This window comes from Dermacentor variabilis, chromosome 7, assembly GCF_050947875.1.
Source record: "Dermacentor variabilis isolate Ectoservices chromosome 7, ASM5094787v1, whole genome shotgun sequence".
Lineage (NCBI taxonomy): Eukaryota > Metazoa > Arthropoda > Arachnida > Ixodida > Ixodidae > Dermacentor > Dermacentor variabilis.
Window position 1 is genome coordinate 4,053,117 of NC_134574.1, and position 21,168 is coordinate 4,074,284.

Consider the following 21,168-nt stretch of genomic DNA (forward strand, 5'->3'; position numbering starts at 1 on the left):
CTACGATTTTGAAAAAGAGCCATGATACCACCGCCTTTCTCTCCCGAGAATTATCGGAAGCTTTCTTCATACAGTCATTGGGCTCACAGTGCATTAGTGTGCTTTCTTTAACCTTTCTTGAAATTCTACTCAAGATGAACATTCGTTTATTCATAACCTTGTACAGCGCTGAATATGCTTTTTTGGATTCTGTCACACGAGTGCGCTGTGGTGATTGGATGTTGGTGGTTCCTGCACATGGTGCTCACTGCGCATGTTCTTCTAGATTCTGCGCTCTATAAAGGAGTGACACAATAGAATGTCAGTTGAGAGTAGCGCCTTGTCCTGGTCGTGTTTCTTGTGTCTGTTGTTTTGCGCTGTTGTTTTGCGCTGTTGTTTTGGCCTAACGGCAGCAAAGCAAATAACTGATCTCAATAACAAAACACACCTAATGTCCTGCCCTCAGCATCAGATGAGACTAAACGATGGCTGATTTCACCATTTATTTCTTGCTGTGAGGGTAGAGAGCAACTAACAAGCGTGAGTTTAGATCTCGGTGGGTACTTGTGAGGGAGCATGTGAGACGTCATAGTTAGTGGTGTAAAATACAGCCTGCTGAGTATTGGAAGTTAGACTGTGCATATTATAGAATAGAATAGAAAAACTTTATTTCTATCTACTTGTTGGAGGAGGCTGCAAGTAAAAGCTGCTGTTAACAGCGCAAAATGTAGACGAGAGACCAGACAAGAAGACACCACAAGTGCTGCTTACAGATACACACAGCGCTTGTGGTGTCTTCTTGTCTCGTCTCTCGTCTACAATTTGCGCTGTTAACAGTAGAATGGAAAACCAACAAGCCCAAGCTGCTATTCTAGTGAAGTAAAAGCTGGTCCAGTAGAGGCAGCTTGACGAGGCCCGCAGCCCTCCCTACAGAATATTCGGCAACAGCATACATGCAAACACATATGCATCATACATATTGTAACGGATACGAAAGGCGCAGACAAGAAGAGAGAAGACTAAGAGAACGAGGTGTTTGAGAGGCCGGGTTGCACTACAATCACGCTACGATCATCACCCCTCTGTAAATAAAACCATTTCTTCGCAACTCTTCGTAACAGCTGTGGTGGAAGGTGCAGGGTAATCGACACCCGAAGACAGAGGCTGAACCACAAGTTCTTCGACGGAGCCGTCGCCTTGCTGGACTCCCACCGAATCGACCACATCCCACGACGCAGACGAACAACGGCCCATCCCAACTGCTGTGCCGACAAGTGCTGTTCTGCAACTGTGAGATGCGCGTCCCTTCGCCGGAAGATCGGACGAAGACGTCGAGGAATGGCTCATTTATTATCACCGGGTGAGTGCCGCCAACAAGTGGAACAACGCTTCTCAGCTTTCGAACGTCGTGTTCTTTCTAACGGATACTGCGTTGTTGTGGTTCGACAATCACAAGGAAACGTTCACAACTTGGGGAAGATTTGTTTCAGAAATCAGAGTAATTCGGTGACTCCGTGACGAAAAAGAAAAGGGCATGCTACTGCAAGGTGCAAAAGTGCCAGGCAAAACCTGCACGACCTACATTGAGGCAGTAATAAAACTGTGTAGGATGGTGGACTCTGGAATGTCCGAGGAAGACAAAGTCGGGCACATCCTAAAAGGAATTGCCGAGGATGTTTACAATTTCCTCATCGCAAAAGACAACCTGGATTCCGTCTCTGACATCATTCGGCACTGTCGCACTTTCGAGCAACTAAAGACGCCGAAGTTTGGCAGGCTAGCCAATGTGACGACAGTTGCAAGCATGGACAATAACCAGCCCCTTGATCTTGCATCAACGATCCGACAAATAGTTCGGGAAGAGCTCAGCCTGCACGCACAAGTGACACATCTAGGCACTCATAGCTTCCGCCTTCCACCAGCTTTCGAGCCAAACATCGCATCCTTCTCCCCGTATGCTGCAGCAAGGGGCACTGAGGATTATGAACTCGCGCCCCGACAGCAGCCACGTCTCTATGATAGAGGCCCTACTTATGACGCTCGGCCACAACGAGAGCAGCCGCATTTTTACCCCCGAGGCCCTGTGACTTCTGTCAGGTTGCGACAAGAACAGCACTGACCTTACTACCCCGACGGGACTTATGAACAATATATCGAATTTCAGCAAGCATCAGAGACACGTTATTCACATGACAACGAACTTTCTTGCCGCCCGCAGCCGCCTACCGTTCGTTTCGAGGAAGACGCTGTGAACCGCGACCCTCCCGTGTGCTACAACTACGGTTCCACAGGCCATATAGCTCGGTATTGTCGCCAAGGCCGTCAATCACGTAGGACACCACCAATGTCCTCGCCACCCAGAACCTGTACTTCATATGACTTGCGGACGACCAATTTGCTTCCAATAAACCACTTTTCACACGAGACCAGACGCAGCGATTCGCCAGCATCTGAGCGGAGTTTGACGCCACCAAATAACCGTCCCCATCGCTCTCTATCCCCTCGGCGTCGTTCTTCCTCACCGCCACCGGGAAACTAGCATGCGCGGCCAATGGAGGTGTGGTCGCCGGACAGTCTTTGCAAGAAATACCTCTGCCTGTTGTGATGCTCAAAAACAAAGTGAATGTCTCGATTGACGGAATACCGACCATGGCATTAGTTGATACGGGGCCGACTGTGTCTGTGATGAGCCTCGCTTTCAAAAACCATCTAGGCCTCAAAGTTACGTTTTCTTGGAATGACGGTATTACCTTTTGTGGAGTAGGTGGCGAGTGGCTTCATCCCCTTGGTGTTTGTGCTGTGAGTGTTTTGTTGGCTGGGAAAGTGTTTGTGTCAGAATTCCTTGTCCTTTCTTGTTGTTTGCACAATGTTATTCTTGGTATCAATTTTCTTGAACAGTGCGGCGCTTCCGTGGACTGTGGTTGTGGTGAAATATCATTGAACAAGTTATTTATATCAGCACATTCCAAACAAAGCTTGGGTGGTGAAGACAGGGACACAGAGACACTCAGTGTTCTTGATGAAGTGATTGCACCATCGTGCTTCCTGACGCCTGTTCGTGTTTCTGCAACTACTTTCGATGCTGATTGCGTTTGCCTTGTAGTTAGGCTAAACTGTGTAGTTAGGATAAACCGCATAAACTGTGCTCAAAAAAGATATACTTGTGCCCTGCTGGGGCCACTTCTGTTTTTGGTTTATATTATTACGATATCTTATATTATTGCGATATGATTTACCTAACTGTTTTTCTTCCACAAAATGCATTCTGTACGCGGATGACACCACTATATTCACATTTCATAAAGATATCTCATCTCTTGTTAAGGTAAATGCTGACTTAGAAAATATCCTAAGGTGGTGTAATGTTAACATGTTATCTATTAATGCAACTAAGACTAAATTTGTTGTATTCTCTTCTCATCAGCGAAACATACCATCCATTTCACCTATCACTTTCGGTTCTTACTGCCTTCCTCCAAGTTCATGTTCATCTTTTCTTGGTATTCTACTTGATTGTAATTTGAAATATCACAATCACATTGCTCACATAAAAAAGAAAATAGCTTATGGTATACGCATCTTAATTAAAACACGCCCTTACTTCACACGTGCCACATTACTCTTACTTTACCACTCTTTTGTCCACTCTCACATTACTTATGGCATAATATGTTGGGGTAACACCTATAATACTCATACTGCATCTCTCCAGACAGTTCAGAACCGAGCCATAAAAATAATAACTTACAGCCCCCGCTTTTCTAATGCCACTTCCCTACTACACGAGAATAACATACTTACCATATTTTATTTTTTTATTTTATTTATTTATTTATACATACTGCAGCCAGTTAGGGCTATGGCAGGAGTGGGTGTACATGCGAGGAAAACTGATTATGATATGCAGAAACAAGAACATAGAAATATAAAGATGTGAAGGAACTATACATCAGCAATAGCATTTAAAAATTGAGAAATGGGTAACAAACGAACTTCGGCAGGTAACAAATTCCACTGTTCAATCATGCGGGGAAAAAAACTGTATTTGAAAGTGTTAGTGCATGGATGGAGTGGTCTGATATTAGAGGCGTGATAAGCTCTAGTTGAAGTCGGGCAAGCTAGCATTAAAAGGGAGGGATCTGATAGGTGACAAAGAGAGTTCTTATAAGAATAGACAATCTTCAGAGATTCTATGTGCCGCCGCCTTGAAAGAAACTGGAGGTTTAATTCCGTAAGAGCAGCTGATGGTGAAAAGTCTCGGTCGAAGCGACGGTAAACAAAACGAATGGCCTTCCTCTGAACAGACTCAATACAATTAATTTCACATTGTTTATATGGGTTCTATACGGAGGAAGCATATTCTAAAATTGAGCGAATCAGTGTTTTATATGCTACTAATTTAGTGTCCCTCGGAGCAGCAGACAACGTCCGGCGGATGTAACCAAGTTTTTTTAACGCTTTACTACAAATGTAATCTATATGTTTAGACCAAGACAAAGTGGGTGTAAAAATGACACCTAAATATTTGTATTAAAAAACTCATGTTAGTGGTACACCGTTGCATATATAATCATAACATACGGGCATGTGGACTCACTAAATACAACCTAGGTATTTTTTTCTACAGATTTGTGAATAATGAGCTACCATCGATCCCATTTTCACCTTCTAACCTGATGATTCATAGTACCACCAGATTTGCGTTGAATAACAATTTTCTTTTACCAAGAGTCCGTACTAACTATGTTAAACAGACTGTAGAATTCTCTTCCATATCAATATGGAACACCCTTCCTTTCACAATGAAAAACGCAAGATCTTTATCACATTTTAAAAGAGAACTAAAAATGCATTTTTATTGACAGATTAACGACAAGGATTACTGTAGTCGGTCATTGTTCGCTTTTTTTTTCCTCTTTTTCTTTTTCCTCTTTTTCTTTTTCCTCTTTTTTTCTTTTGTTGTTGTAAACAAATTGCTGGTATTTTGCTCCTGCACAATTTTGCTGCTACCATGAGATATGCTAAACCTTGTTATTTTTTTTAATCAGTCCTGTATTTTGTTCTGTAACCGTTCTTTTCTTGTTGCTTGTATACTTCCTTATTATATGCTGTTGTTGCTTTTAGATGTTAACTACAATAACTGTTCTGGTACAGGAGGTCCCGATACAGTCTTTCACTATGGACCTCCTTCTGCATACTAAGTACTTGTAATGTGACCCAACTTCTAATAATAAATTTTTTTTATTCTGATTCTGATTCTGCTCTGTCATGTGCATGACGAAAGAAGTTGCCACATTGTGGGCGCTGAACTGTTCCGCCATGCCGGTTGTCCTTCCTTGCGGTATGAAACTAGCTCTCTTCGATAAAGCCGCATGTAGCTCAATAGTGGCACTAACTACGGACGTCTCTACAGCTTGCTCTCCTTGCAATAATTGCCATTCTGAAGAGCTAATGCTTGTCATGATCAGCAAGGCTCTCGGTACATCGGAACAGCAGGGTTCGTGTGGGTCCTTGAAATCCTTGAAAACCCTTGAATTTGAAAAGATTGTTTTCAAGGCCTTGAAAGTCCTGGAATTTTCAGAGATCCCTGAAAATCCTTGAATTTCCTAAATTTTTATTTTTAATGAACTTCCAGTGATTGTATTCGAGAAAATTTCAACCCTCCTAAATTCCCGCTGCGATTTTGTTTAAAAAAAGGGAATTCTCAGGCATTTTGAATTGTCTGGTAAAACTCGGGGAAAACTCGGGGAATTTGTGCTTCAATCAGGGAAAATTGGCTGTAATTTTATCGAAAGGGAACAAAAGTTGCGATCTACTGCTGGCTCGAGTAAAAGAGAGGACTCGTTACGAATTGTCTTTGACACCGTGTCGTTGACTGGAGGAGTTGCCTGTGTACAGTCAACTATCGATTTTCTGGATGCCCGATAGCGCGGACGGCTTTGAGGCTCCACCACGCGTCCCATAGAGTCGATGTATAAGAACGTCTGTAATTTCAGACGCAAGAACCCTTCGCTGTCCGATTTTCTGGAGTTCTTGCCGCGACTGCAGGTCCAAAATGGCATTGATCAAAGCCATCACCGCTGTTTTGATTATCTCGCCGCCTTGAATTAACCAGCGCTCTCGCACGCCGATCCGCTGGCAGCAGTAGCTACCACTGTGGCAACACTAGGCTTCGCTGCTTCGACGTTCGCTATTATGGTTCTTGCCATTCGGTGCCATGTTTTTCATTGAAAGAATTCGCTGCTGTCAGTAATCGCACCAACTCCGCATCTGTAATCCTCACGTATGGCTTCGAAGCTTAAGCATGGCGCGTTGCATAATGCTGGTTCCCGAAAGGCAGCTGCGCCTCAGCACAGCGATGTTACGCGGTGAAGCATGCGTGAAGCATTGCGGTGAAGCTTAACAAGCGTGGGAAGGGGCAATTGTCAAGGGACACAGTACGTATTCCATAATTATACACGCATGTATAATTATGTGTGTGTGGACCTGTGTGTGGTCCTTGAAAATCCACACACAGTACCTTGAAAGTCCTTAAAAACTCTTGAATTTTTGTCATATACACCAGCATGAACCCTGGAACGGCAAGCACTGGTACAGGTCCTAGCCAGGCATGAAGCTGCATTCGACTTCACACATGGAGATGCACCCCTTCATTTACAGTCGTCCTGCACTCATCACAGAATAGATACCGGCTCAGCACACCCCATCCACCAGAAGCCCTACCGAGTGTCATCGTCCGAGCGCAAAGTTATTGCAGAGGAAATCAAGGAGATGATGAACAAAGGTGTCGTTTAAGAGTCGTCTAGTCCATGGGCAGCCCCAGTAATCCTGGCCCAAAAAAAAAGATGGCTCCTGGAGATTCTGCGTAAATTACAGACATCTAAACGCAGTGACGAAGAAGGATGTCTATCCATTACTGCGAATCGATGGCGTCATTGATTGCTTACACGCTACTTCTTACTTCTCAACACTTGATTTGCGATCAGGGTATTGGCAAATACCTATGGACTCTGCCGACAAGGAAAAGGCCACTTTCGTGACTCCAGATGGTCTATTCGAATTTAATGTTATGCCTTTTGGCCTTTGCAATGCTCCTGCCACCTTTGAAAGATTCATGGACACAGTACTACATGGTCTAAAGTGGGAGATATGCATGTATTACCTCGATGATGTTGTAATCTTTGGCCGCACGTTTGAAGAACATCACAAACGCCTCAGCCTCGTTCTTGACTGCATTGAAAAAGCTGGACTGGTTCTAAACTCAAAAAAGTGTCGGTTCGGTGAACGTCAAACACTGGTCCTGGGACACTTAGTCGACAAGGATGGCGTCAGATCCGATCCTCGTAAGATTGAAGCGGTGAGCTCCTTCAAGCCACCACATTTAGCACGAGAACTCCACTCATTCATTGGCCTATGTTCGTATTTTCGTCGTTTTGTTCCCCGGTTTGCCGTCATCGTTTACCCGTTGACAAGTATTTTGCGACAAAATGCATCCTTCAATTGGACACCAGAGTGTGACGCATCATTCTCTCAACTGAAGTTTATACTAACGTCAGCACCCGTCTTGCGTCACTTCAATCCATCTTGCCTGACTGAAGTTCACACCAATGCTAGTGGAATCGGGATAGGAGCGGTGCTTGTACAACGTCACAGTGACGCAAAACATGTTGTCGGATATGCCAGCCATTGCTTGAGCAAATCTGAACGCAATTATATGGTTGCGGAACAGGAATGCCTGGCAGCCGTTCTCACCATACAAAAGTTCCAGCGTTATCTTTACAGTAGACCATTCAAGATTATCACCGACCATCATTCTTTATGCTGGCTGGTCGGTTTGCGTTATCCCTCTGGTCGCCTCACACGTTGGGCACTGCGCCTCCAGGAATACGACTTTGTGGTACCGTACAAGAGTGGCCGTCGTCACGCTGACGCAGACTGCCTCTTTCGAATTCCTCTTGTGACTACCGACTGCGACGCTGAGAATTTTGACGGCTGTCTCGCTGCTGTTACTTCTACGTTCCCTGACGCGGCAGACATTCAGAGAGAACAACGGAATGATGTTACCTTCGATCCGCTTTTTGTCGCCGCCCGTACTTCCAAAGGCAGCGGTCGCTTTACTGTCCGTGATAAATTGCTCTACAAAACTAATTACTCTGGGCACGGAGCGCGTTTTCTGCTTGTTGTCCCCGAGAGTCTCCGCTCTGACATTCTACGCACCATGCATGACAATGTGACATCTGACCATTTCAGCTTCGTACGAACACTGCACCGCACGCAGGAGGGCTTTTACTGGCCCAAGATGTATGAAACAACCAAGCGCTATGTCGCTCGTTGTGAAACGTGCCGTCACAAGCGACCGACCACCGCAGCCCCGGGTCCCCTTCGGCCATTGACACCGCCCAGTGCGCCATTCGAGCAAGTAGGCATTGACCTTTTGGGTCCATTCCCGTTATCTAACAACAAGAGCCTTTGGATAATTGTCTGCGTAGACCATCTTACACGGTATGCAGAAACTGCAGCCATACCGTCTTCCACCGCTGCTTGCGCGGTGGTCTTCCTGCTGCGTTCCGTGGTCCTTCGTCATGGCCCACCATGTGTCATCATCAGCGACCGTGGTTGCCAGTTCACTGCTGATGCCATTGAAGAGTTACTTCGTTTGTGCACTTCACAGTTCCATCATTCCACACCGTATCATCCACAGACCAATGGCCTCGTTGAAAGGATGAACAGAATGCTGACCAACATGCTTGCCATGTATGTCTCCTCCAATCATATGAACTGGGACGATGTGCTTCCATTCATCACTTACGCATAATACACGGCGAAACATGAAACCACGAACTATAGCCCATTTCATCTCCTGTATGCAAGGTTACTGCGAAGCCCTCTGGACACTTTCTTACCCTTCGTACTGCACAGTGACGATTCTGTATCGAAGACATTGTGTCTCGCCGAAGAAGCCTGTCGAATAGCTTGTCTTTGTACTCTGGCCTTGCAAAGTCGTTCAAAAGAGCGATAAGACGACCGTCATGTACAAGTATCGTTGGAAAAAGGTGACTTGGTTCTTCTTTGGACACCGCAACGCAAGCGTGGATTGTGCCAAAAGTTCTTGTCCCAATATTCAGGCCCATTTGTAGTTGTGGACCGCCTGAGCGAACTCATGTCATAGCTCACCTCCTGTGCAATGGTCGGCGATCAAGCAGAACTCAGCTGACTCATATTGTTCGCCTGAAGCCTTTCTACCCTGCTTTTCCATCCTGACTCACCCCACGGGCTTCGTCTGCTTGCGGGGAAATGAAACGGATACGAAGGGCGTGGACAACAAGAAAGAAGACGAAGAGAACGAGATGTTTGAGAGGCTGGGTTGCGCTACGATCACACTATGATCATTGTCCATCTGTAAATAAAACCATTTCTTCGCAACTCTTCGTAACAATATATATATATATATATATATATACACACACACACACACACTCTTATGAACCCACATACTCGCATATACACATGTACAGTCGCGTTCATAAATTTGGAGACCATGCGAGGCCGTGACCGTGTGCATACGCGTGCCATCTGGCGGCTCGGTGCCTGCTGTCAAGAGTATCGCAGTGCGCATTCGCGTCCATCCTATCTCGCTGGCCTGTGTGTTCGCTCGCTGCGCACCGGCACGTCGGCCGATTATCGTAATTTGCGTTCGTTGTCTCCAGGGGCGCGATTTGAGATCTTTGTTCATTTCGCGCTCTGTCCAGCTGGCGGCATGCTTGCAGAAGACTAAGCGGCAATACGCAAAATGCGCTTATACACTTTCACTGTGCAAGGCTTCTCAAACAACGTCTGTGTCCGCCAATAGGGAGGCGCGATAACGCAGTGGAAATATCCAAGCATAGCAGTGTGAAAGCCTGACAATGAGTAGCGCTTCTGCGAACGTTGCATTCTGCCGACGGTAGCACTCGGTGCCGGGAGCACCCCGCTCCGCAGAAAGTGCGAGTGGTGTCTATCGGCCACGGTGCAAGGTATGTGCTCCTTAGGTGGGGAATATTCTCGGCTTGCTGAGACACGATCGACGAGCTAAAGTTGCAACAGCGTGCTTCCATCAGCCCGGTGACGGCAGTGGATACCTATTGGTGGGATGACGCAACTTCAGTTAGAACGCAGGCGGTGGCTTGTGCGGACAAGGAACGCGCGCATAATACAACCAACCAGAGAACGGCGTCTGCAGGCGGCGACGCGGCGCTGTATCTGCTCATTATCCCGGCGATGCCCTCTTCCCCACCATCTGCCCTCACCATGGTGACCTATAAATATATATAATTATACTTTCGCGCGTCACTCAATCACTTCGGATTTTCCGCGAATTGCCATTGCCATACTAACGGGACATAAAAGCAATGAAACATCTTCTGTCTTGAACTTGCATTGTACTGCTGATAGATATCCGCTGCCATCGATGCACGTGTTTACACCAAAAGAGTAGATATCTTACATCGCGGTATCGGCCAGACAGCCGGGACAGAAGCAGGGAAAGCAGGCGCTTCCGTAGTTGAAAAACATAGCCGAGGTCGGACCAAGGGGATCGAAGATGCCACGCCGCTGCTTCGCGAACAACACTACTAGCAGCGGCTGCTGCAAATTCCTGTGAACGGCACGCTCGCGGGTGCGCAGCGAGCGAGCAAGCAAGCCAGAAAGATAGGATGGACACGCATGCGCACTTCGATACTCTCGACAGCAGGCACCGAGCCGCCAGACGGCGCGCGCATGCACATGGCCACGGGCTCGCATGGTCTCCAAATTTATGAACGCGACTGTACACCCATACCCATATACATACAGAGTCACTGGTGACTAGATCAAAAATACTTAGGGTAGCTTGTGTGGTTCTCGTGGTGAATACAAATGAAATAAGAAGACGCTGCTGAAAATTATATTCATACTTACATATACACATATATATACACACACACATATATATATACATACACACATGCATTCATATACCCGTATGTGCATACGCCCTCGTATGCATACCTACATATATACACACACATATACAGAAGCATATATACACACTTTATATGCATACTAGCCTAGAGGATGTACACTTAACCAGTAATTTAAAAATCCTGCACATACAAGTCTCTCAGTTGTAGGGCCGTTATTTGCGTGACATCAATGCCTAGATTATTATATTTATTTAGAAGCATTGGCATTATGTATGACAGCTTTTCCCTTAAATAATTTGTTCTGGGTGTGACCACCCACCATATCTTGAATTGTTTCAGTGTATCTGGGTCCATATTTTGAATAAATTTATGATACAATTGTTTTTTGCGATGTATTTTTGCAAGCAGTTCAGGCGTTATCCAAGGTTTACGAATTTTTTCGCCTAAGGTAATTCTTTTTTCGGAAAAGTGGTACTTGTATACACCAGAAATTATATCTATGAACTTTGTATATGCCTCTTCAGCGTTTGTGATTTGACCGATACCTTCCAGGTCACAGGTTAACATCTGAGTTCTAAAAGCCTCAAGGTTCGCTGCTGTAATTGGCTGATAAGTGAAGCATCTCACATCCCTCTTGTCTTGAAAACTATGTTTAAGTATCATGATAAATATTGGAAAGTGATCGCTTATGTCGTATGATAGCACACTGGCGGTTATGCTTTCGTTTTGCATATTAGTTATGAATAAGTCGGGTAGTGTTTCACCGTTGTCTGTAATTCGGGTTGGCGAAGAATTCATATTTCAAAACCGTTTGACGTTATTATAGGGATCATTGCTTCCTGGTATGTGGAATTTACAGACAGATCTATGTTAAAATCACCACCAGATATCAAGAACAAGTTATTCTTGGAAACAAAATGCAGAAACTGCTCATAGATACAAAAAAAAAAAATAGAAAGGCTCTTATTTGGGAGCCTATAACAAACGGAGAACACGTATTTGCCAGCACGTGTCGTAAGTATTTCGAAGTCGTCACACGCACTACAGAACGATAAAAGCAATTCGCAATTCATTGCATCTTTCAATAGCAACATAACATCGCCCCCTCGACGATTTGGACGATTTAAAAAATAACAGTGATAAGGAGCCAAGCGAAGTTCGTCGCGGTCATATTTGAACCACGTCTCCGTGACCGTGACGGCGTCGAACAAAAAGGAAAAACTAGAGATGAAATCCATGATATATGTTAGTTTAGTGCAGAGCGAGCACGCATTCAAGTGAAGGCATTTCAAGGAATTCTTATGTTCGGTTACGCCAGCTGCATCTAATTCTTGCGGAAGAAAATATCTATGTTGTGTCATACTGGACTTTTAACATAACAATGTGCAATTATGAAAGTATAAACTAAGCAGGAAGGTCGTGTGCATTTCGTATCACAAGTGCTCGGTCGCCATCCACCCGCCTCAGAAATACCTTGCCATTTCAGTGCCACGCGTAACGATACTCTTTTTCCTTGGCCCATTCTTTCACCATACCAAGTAAGTGCCCGTTGTGACTGGTCAGGTTTTCGAGTACGAAGATACTGGGGTTACTTTCCTTCAATTTATGTCTGTTCACAAACCACTGATCTCGTGCCATTTGCCTTGTGAACCTAACGTTCACACGGGGGATCTTGCCAGGTCTTGCTGGTAGGCGATGTATGGCACTAACGTCTAGTTCCGTGAGTTCGGGAACTTCCATCATGCCAGCAACGCTGTTCACTTTGTTTAGAAGATTTTCTTGCTCAGAGACAGGAATTCCATGAAATTCTAAGTTTTGCCTTCGATTTCTCCATTCCAGTTCATGTAGCTCCAGTTGCACTTGAACTGTCTCACCAGCTGTGTCTTTAGATTTTTGTTCTAGCATGTCCACTCTTTTCTGAATTTCCTTTGTTTCCCGCTCTGGTGTGGCCACCTGTTCAAGAACTTCATCGTATTTCTCTGACATCATTTGAATTGATTCTTCAATTTTAGACACTGTTTCTTTAAGGGGCATAAGTTCGTCCAGCTTTCGGCTAATGCTAAGCAACAGTGATCTAATGTCCGTAATCTCATCGGCACTGGCTGCAACTTTTTGGCCTTCTTTCACGTTCTTCGAGGCGTTACAGGTGAGACATGACCACTTTTGCCTAGCAGACGCTAATTTGCTCTTGTACTGCTTTTCTGTGAGGCCAGAGCAAACTCCAATGTGAAATCGGTGCTCGCAGTCTGCGCATACTATCACTGCCTCAGTAGGTTCAAACTTGGCTTCGCAGGAAAAGCAACAAATTTCTTTCATTTTCATTGCTACTTATGCAACTTAATATGCTTCTACAAAAAATACAACAAGAAAAAAGAGCATAGATTCAGACATCACTGGTAGTAGTCTAATGACAGTGGCAGCAGCAGCAATAGTATGTACTCGGAAGGCAGTCGTACAGAAAGGTACCAACCTGCAAAAAGCAGAGCACAGGCTTAGATTCGGTGTTTCCCTGCCACTGAATGCTGCTATGCCAGGACGAGCAGCCTTTATACTCGAGATGCTGGTGACTAGCGCCACAAATGCGTGCAGGCAGTCCAAACTTTAGCTTCTTGTGCGCAGGCCAGGGTGGTGTGGAAGCTCTTCTGCATGCACTTCGATGTGATGATAGGCCGAGGTCGATGTTCCTGACTGCAAGAAGCAGAGCACAGGCTTAGATTCAGTGTTTCCCTGCCGCTGCTGCTGCCGCCAAATCACTGGTTATATATATAACATAATTTCTACGAGAAAGTAAACAAATAGTTACCTTATGTGTGAGAAGATGCTTTTATGAAAGAAATAATTATAATCGATGTGAAAGTAAATAATGAATATTTTTTCTGTGTGCCCCAATAAGTTTTGAGCTTTGTTGTGGGTGCTTCTGTACAGTGATGAGGAGGAGGTCGGAAGAAGAAACGAGTAGAGGAGGAGGAGTGGCACTACCTAGAAAACCAGTTTTATCTGAGGAGCTTAGGTCACTCAGGACCAGTCACGTTTACGCTAATGCCTCCTTCCTCGCAGCGGTAATAGTATGGAGGGGCTTTAGTTGACACCTCCGCCCATCCATCAAAATGCCCAGCTCGCTTGCAGTTGCAGCAATACTGGACATGCTCAGCACTGCGACACGTGACGCTCTCGCTGGGGATTGACAGCTGGCGGAGAAGTTGGAGAGGTTTTGCGCGCTGGCTCACATTGGACTAGTCATTAGACACTAGTCGCTAGACTATACGGCATCACATCATGATGCAGAGCCAGTGAAGGCGAAGCTTAGCCTCGATCACTCGCCGAATGAGTTCAGGAGAAATAACAAGGCTAGGGAGGAAGGTAACTAGTAATTGTTTGTAGCTCCATTAATATGAGACACCTGACTAAAATTGTAGCGTGAATCTTGCTGTAGCTGTACACTACACATCTATGAAATTTGATGAGACCATTTCAGGGACCCTTTAAACACAATGTACATATTTTCAGTAATTTAGTGGTGCAATATTGTTCCGTATTGGCAATTTAATAAAGTCCATACACGTTGCATGCAAATATCTGGACCCTTTGGGACAGGAAAAAAAAAGATCACTAGACAGTGAATTCATCATTGGCAAGTGCACTTTCAGGCCCAAATGTTATGGGCCAATTGGTAAAAAAGCTGACAGGTGCAGGTTGGAATGCACCATTAGTGCCATCCGCCTTGGCACTACAATAGGAATGATGCTGGGCGTGCCCTGGTTGCTCGGTCTCACAGATATGCTTCTACATGCACCTGTGGCCATTTGAGACAGGAACATAGCTGCATAATGTTGGCTTATGAGCAGCTTGGGGCGGGGGGGGGGGGGGGGGGTGTGCTTATCATATTGTCATTGTCATCTTGAATGAAATTGCAATGGTCGTGATTAAGTGCGCCATTGTAAAAGAAAAGGTGATCTAGCATATGCAGTCTGGGATAACGATGCTATCACATATGCTTTGTGACAGTGGCTCCGAGCAGCATGTGTGGTTTGTGCCATGTCATTACTGCAAGTGTCAGTGATCTTAACCTTATAATTATTGGTCATTGGTGATAGTTCTTGCAAGATTCTCGAGGGTTGCAATGTGGGCTTGTTGGTAATGCATCTTCAAGGGGTGTACGGTAGCGCGATTAAAAGACGGGACAAAACAAGACACACAGGGACACACAGTGCTAACTTCCAACAAGTTAGCGCTATGTGTGTCCCTGTGTGTCTTCTTTTGTCCCGTCCTTTAATTGCGCTACTGTACACCCCTTAAGATGCAAGGTTCTGTTTATAAACATTCACTCGGAAAACGCTGTTTGCCGGGACTGTTCTAGGAGCCTGGGAAGTAATTTTACTGCTGAAATGTAGAATCCTCAGCTTGATGAGATTTGGGATCAGTGCAATTTTCCGCTGCAAGTACATGTACAACTTTGTTATATTGAAGGCTGACTGCGTTTCTCAACACAATTTGAAGAATGCCGTATTTACTCCGTACCGTATAATGATACCGTATAATGATAGCACTTTTTTGTCAAAAGAATTGACGCAAATTCAGGAGTGCGATCATTATGCGGGTTAAATTTCCTGCAAAAAGAAACATTTTCTTTTTTCATCCTGCATTTGCTGTGGGATGACAACGGGTCAGCAAGCAGGCAGCTGCCACTGTCAGTGAGGGACACCAAAACAAAAATGGCAGCCGGCGGAGCAAGCCGAACTCGTCGAACGCGATTATTTTTCTTGGGAGTACATTACGCGCATTGAAACAGTTTCTTCCATATCAGTAATGAATAATATCGTTAATATTGGCAAGTTTGCGACAATAATGTAGCCATGCCCACTTTGAGGGTACAGAAACATAGATGGGCATGCTTAGCTGCCAGTGACAGAAACCCATGGCAGGCATGCTGCGGAAACTGCGGCATTTGTCTTCATTGCTATTCTAATATGACACATTTCAGCTAAGGGTGGACGAATATCTTAGCTGCGTTACAAGCGTCGGCGTGTAAATAGGGTACACTTCTAAAGTATCAGTGTAAATGTGGCCACTATCATTGCCGCTTGCAATTTGTTGCGTGCTCACGAGTGTAGACAAGAAGAATCAAAGGTGCCTTTTATGTTGTTGACCAAAACCATTATGAAGCCTACAAATAATGAAGCCGAGGCAAGTTTGGTTGTAGCTTTCTTTTTTTTTTTTTCAGGGAAGCGCGGAAAGTGATTAAAAAAATGAAATGGGGCATCTGCTTAAGAATGTTGAGTGCGTGCAGACCACTTGATATGTCTTCAAGAGTCGTTCGTGTAGCATTCGACAGATGGTAAGTGCGATCATCATTAGCTAGACTTGGCACACGACATATTGCTACAAGTTCAGGGTGCGATCATTACACGGGAAAGAAAAAAAATCTAATTTTGAGACGAAATTAAGGGGTGCAATCATTACCATCATGCGAGTAAATGCGGTACATTCCATAGTGTAAGTTCAAACAAACAAAAATTAACAGTATGCCAACAGACAAATTTTATGCGATGCAGTATAGTTAATGAAATAGGGCAGGTTGACTGGATCGTGGAGGCTTGTAAGTGTCTAACATTGCTTGAACAAGAGTTGTCTCTCGAGCCAACGTTTTGACAAAGAAACTTGTTTTTGACAGGGCAACAACTACACAACGTTTCCAAGCTAGGCTTGTTCGTTTATGTTCAACATGACGAAATAGTGCAGACGATTAGACAGATGAAACAAACAAAGGATGAAACTGTTAATTGTCTTGTCTGTTTTATTCTTCCCGCTGTCTGGACTGTTTTTCCACAGGCAAAAACTACATTCCTTAACATGCTACTAGGAAAGCAGTATATAAATGCTGTTATGAAAGATCAGTTCATGCTGTAATGATGACAAGACTCCTTGTCGAAACATTGCCTACAGAGACATCCCTTGTTCAAGCACTGTTGGTCATTGAAATTAGCCAAGTGTTCTGGTAGCAGAGCGAGAAATCATAGATTGAAATTTATTGTCAGACTTTTGGTGTTGTCATCTTCAGGTAAACTTTGCCATTAGATATTGTACAAGGAAAGAATGAGTGTCTACTGTGACTTTCATAGTGCCTTTGTTTCTCAGGTGACCTGGACCAAGTGGAATCGTTCGTGTTCATGAAGAAAGGTCCATTGGTGAGTATTCTGCACTGCTGCCAAGTCTGTACCACTGTACTTTTCATGAAACTCTCAGTAGAATTGCTTTAATTAATGGCGTTTTTCACTGGTCGATCTGGAGCGGCCGCCGAAATCCTCGAGCGAGCGCTCGGGTTTCACAAATCCGAATCGGCCAGTGGAGCGCAAGAACGCTCCGCGGCGGATCACACAGGAAGTCTGCGTACACGTCGCACGAACCGGTTCCGAAAACCATGCCCTACTTCCGTTCTTTACGTTTCCACGGCAACCAAACTCGCCGTTCCCCGTGTGTAATTTGACCGTGGCAGTCGCATAGTCCGTCATTTCCACGTCGCGCCCGCAAGGATTGTGCATGGACAACGTGCATAGAAGTCTTCGTACAGCACCTGCGTCCCTTCGTAATCACTGTCGTCCGGGCTCTCATCGCTCGCGAGTGCTACAGCAGCACCGAACGAAGCCATTTTGCGAAGCAACACAATGTTGTGCGTACCAAGCAGGTACCGATTTCGCTTGAAGACGGAAGTGACGCGAGCTATTTACGCCCGAATCCGCGCCTCGGCGGCGGAGCAAGTGAGAGCGATCCGGCGCGGAGCGAGTTGATCCGAAACGACCAGTGGAACGCGCGAACCCGCTCCAGATCGACCAGTGAAATTCGGATTCGTTGCCGCGGAGCAAGAAATACTGCTCCGAATCGACCAGTGAAAAATGCCATAAGCCTGTCATCATGCTCTCATTCATCATGAGCATGCTTGCCTGATGCACTCAGAGAAATTTTTATTTTTTTACAGATTTTCTTCTCACAGTCTATGTGTCCTTGGTGATTACCGTATTTACTTATCAAAGGCCAGCCCTCATGTAAGGCTCGCAACCCCCCCCCCCCCCCTCTTACCTTTAATGTGCGAACATTGGGGAAAGAAAGTTACACTGAGCGTCACCTGCATACCTACATGCTGGTTAATTTCTGCAAGCCGTTAATAGATGGCACTAGTTGTCCTGAAGACAATGGCATTATCATCAGCGTAAGGCACAGTCTGCACCAAACTGAAACTTTGATCAACCACTCGGACGAACCAATACTGGTTAGGCCTAGCTGGCACTTGCGGCAGGCAGCACACCATTATGGAAAGTTTGCTCTTAAACGTTTGTACTAGGGGTGTGCAAACATCGAGTAGTAGGTTTCAAATCAAGTATTGAATATCGAGAAGTTTAACACAACTTTTGTGCTTCCGAATTTTGTGCAATAAAGAACAGTGCTGCACATGCTCAGGAGGCCTGATGCTTGTGGTCTCTGTCATCATTAGATTTCAGGCTAACTTTATTTGAATGGAGTGCGTTATGGAGCAACATCTTGGGTGCAATCGGAAATCTTTTTTCAATATGCGTTCTGTTCAGTTCCTGTAATGTCACAGAGGGTGCAGTATGCAAAATTTTTGAGAATAGGAGGAAGAGAGCAGCCGATCGGCAAGCGGTGAACTTCCGAGAAGTTTGCTTGCCATGTTTGTCGTCTGCTTGCAGACAATATACTACAAAATGAAATGTTTCTCATCTTCCAATGAACGATATCCTTGTATAAAAAAATGTATTTTTTTCTTCTCGATCTTAAACACGTTCTCAAATAGTAATATGTTTGACTACAGTAAAACCTCGCTTATTCGGCCCCCGTTAATTCAGAAGTTTGGTTTGTACATAACCCTATGGTACGAAACTTCCGTTAATTCGGGCATATTTGGTCGTACTTCGGCTAATTCGGACAGTTCACGGAGCTCAGATGTACGTGAGGCATATAGGATCGGGTGGCACTAGGGGGTGTTCAAATCGCACCGCCAGTGATAGCGTCTCCGATTAGCGTGCGCCGATCTCAAAGGCCTTGCTTGCATGGGCTAGGAGTGCCGAAAGGCCGGAAATACGTCAAGGCAGCTATGTTTATTTTATTGCTACGTAACAGACAAACCTAAGTCTCAAAAAACACGGCGGCAGTGGCGAAATTCTGGCTTTGCAGTCGCTTTTGGCATGGCACTTGGCAGTACCTCTGCATCACTATGGTTATCGGCATGGTAGTTATTGGTCTGTGCTAGCAACCCTAATCTATACATACATGTTTTTTCTCTGTATTGCTGGCCGCCATTTCTGACGTTGTCTTTTGCTTGTGCAGTTGTGTAGTTGTGGAGTTGTGCAGTCTTTTTTCGTTATTGTTTTTATTGTGTTTATCAGTTTGCGTCAGGTGCGTGTGCAGGGAAGGCAGAGCTTCTTTTCTGTGCGTGTGTGAAATTTTGTTTGTGCTTTTCTTCTTTCCGTTTATACTTTCTTTTTTCTTGACATCGTGCGTGTACCGTCGCTTCGTTGCCGTACCTAGCCGCGCCACCATGTGCTCTCGTGTCCCACTGAAGCGGGTGAAGTATGAGGTGAAGGATTTGGCAGCGAAAGTAGAAATATCGAAAGGCATGAAGGCAGGGGTGCCTCGGTAGGCCATAAGGAATAAATTGAATGTGAAGAGAAGCACACTCAGCAAGTACGTGAAAAATGAAGCGGAGATTCTTCAGGCATACGACAGTGACAAATTCGCTGACAACAGGAAGAGACTGCGAATGGCAGCACACTTGAAAGTTTAAGAAGCGTTTTTAAGATGGATTGCCAATTCACGCGACGCACAGCTGCCTTGAGCGGCCCCCTTATCTGTGCGCAGGCCGAAAAGTATGCGCTGAAGCTCAGCATTGAAGACTTCAAGGCATCGAAAGGCTGGATCGACCGATTCAAGAAAAGACACGGCCTGGTCCTCCTAGACGTGTGCGGTGAGAAAGGGGCTTTGAATGAAGGCGTTGTCGAAGATTGGAGGGCAGGATTACCCGCACGCCTAGCCGATTATGATGCCTGCAACATTTTTAACGCAGATGAGATGGCCGTCTTTCAGGCCGGCCCGCGCAAACTGGACCACCACTTTTGTACAAAATCGCGCAAAGCGCTAGTTGTTCTAGATAACTGTAGTTGCCACAGTAATGTGTCGGGGCTGACAAACATACAGCTGCTTTTTTCAGGCACTGCTTTTTTTTCCACCTAACACAATGACTTCCCTGCAGCCTCTGGATCAGGGAATTATTCAGTATGTTAAAGGCCAATACAGAGGACAAGTGCTTGAGTGCATGTTGCTCTGTATGGAGGCAAAGAAAAAATATGATGTAACTCTGCTTAGTGCACTCCATGACGGGTGAAAATGCGCCCGCACGTTAAAGAACCCCAGGTGGTCAGAATTTCCGGAGTCCTCCACTACGGCGTGCCTCATAATCAGAAAGTGGTTTTGGCACGTAAAACCCCAAATATTATTATTATTATTGAAAATGCGCCCGTCATGGATACGTATGAAGTGCCGCACCGCACTGCTAAAGAGGCCAATGACGCCCTTAAAGTTTTAGAGGACTTGTGTGTCGTTTCTCCCAACAGTCTGCGCAGACTGCACCATGGTGCGCATGGTGGCGCATGTGTGGAGCAACACGCCGCCCGCAGTAATTGCAAACTGCTTCCGACACAGCGGCTTTCTCCATGACGAAGGTTCTTTGGAAGCCGGGGATGCGGACGTGAACCAAAACACCGAGGAAGATGACAGTCGCTTCGACAGACTTCTGCCTCCGGATGTCCCGCTGGACGAATACATCCACATCGATAGTGATGTTGTCGTTGCCGGTCGCCTCAACGATGACAAAATACTGGGTGTACTAGGCGACAAAGAGCCCGACTCTGATAGCGAAAATGCGCCCGTCATGGATACGTATGAAGTGCCGCGCCGCACTGCTAAAGAGGCCGATGACGCCCTTAAAGTTTTAGAGGACATCTGTGTGTTTTCTCCCAACAGTCTGCGCAGACTGCACCACCTACAAAAACTCCAAAAAATTATGCTTTCCACGCAAATTTCTCGCTCGCAACAAGCAACAATAACTAGTCATTTCATGAAGAAAAGTATGTTGATGTTTTAGACATTTTTTGTTATTATTGTCGAAACCTCGTTAATTAGTCACTCGGTTAATTCGGACATTTTCTCCGGTCCCGTGAAATCTGAATTAACAGGGTTTTAA

The 21,168-nt window shown here is 45.3% G+C and overlaps 1 protein-coding gene across 3 annotated transcripts in view; it reads left to right on the plus strand.

The window, feature by feature from the left end:
* The window catches only part of LOC142587287 (saccharopine dehydrogenase-like oxidoreductase), a 277,502-nt gene that overhangs the window by 133,664 nt on the left and 122,670 nt on the right, over positions 1-21,168 (plus strand). For all 3 annotated transcript variants that reach the window (XM_075698167.1, XM_075698166.1, XM_075698165.1), the window contains exon 5: positions 17,055-17,104. In XM_075698167.1, coding sequence (XP_075554282.1) covers positions 17,055-17,104 — 50 coding nt within the window. The remainder of the gene's footprint in view (positions 1-17,054; positions 17,105-21,168) is intronic.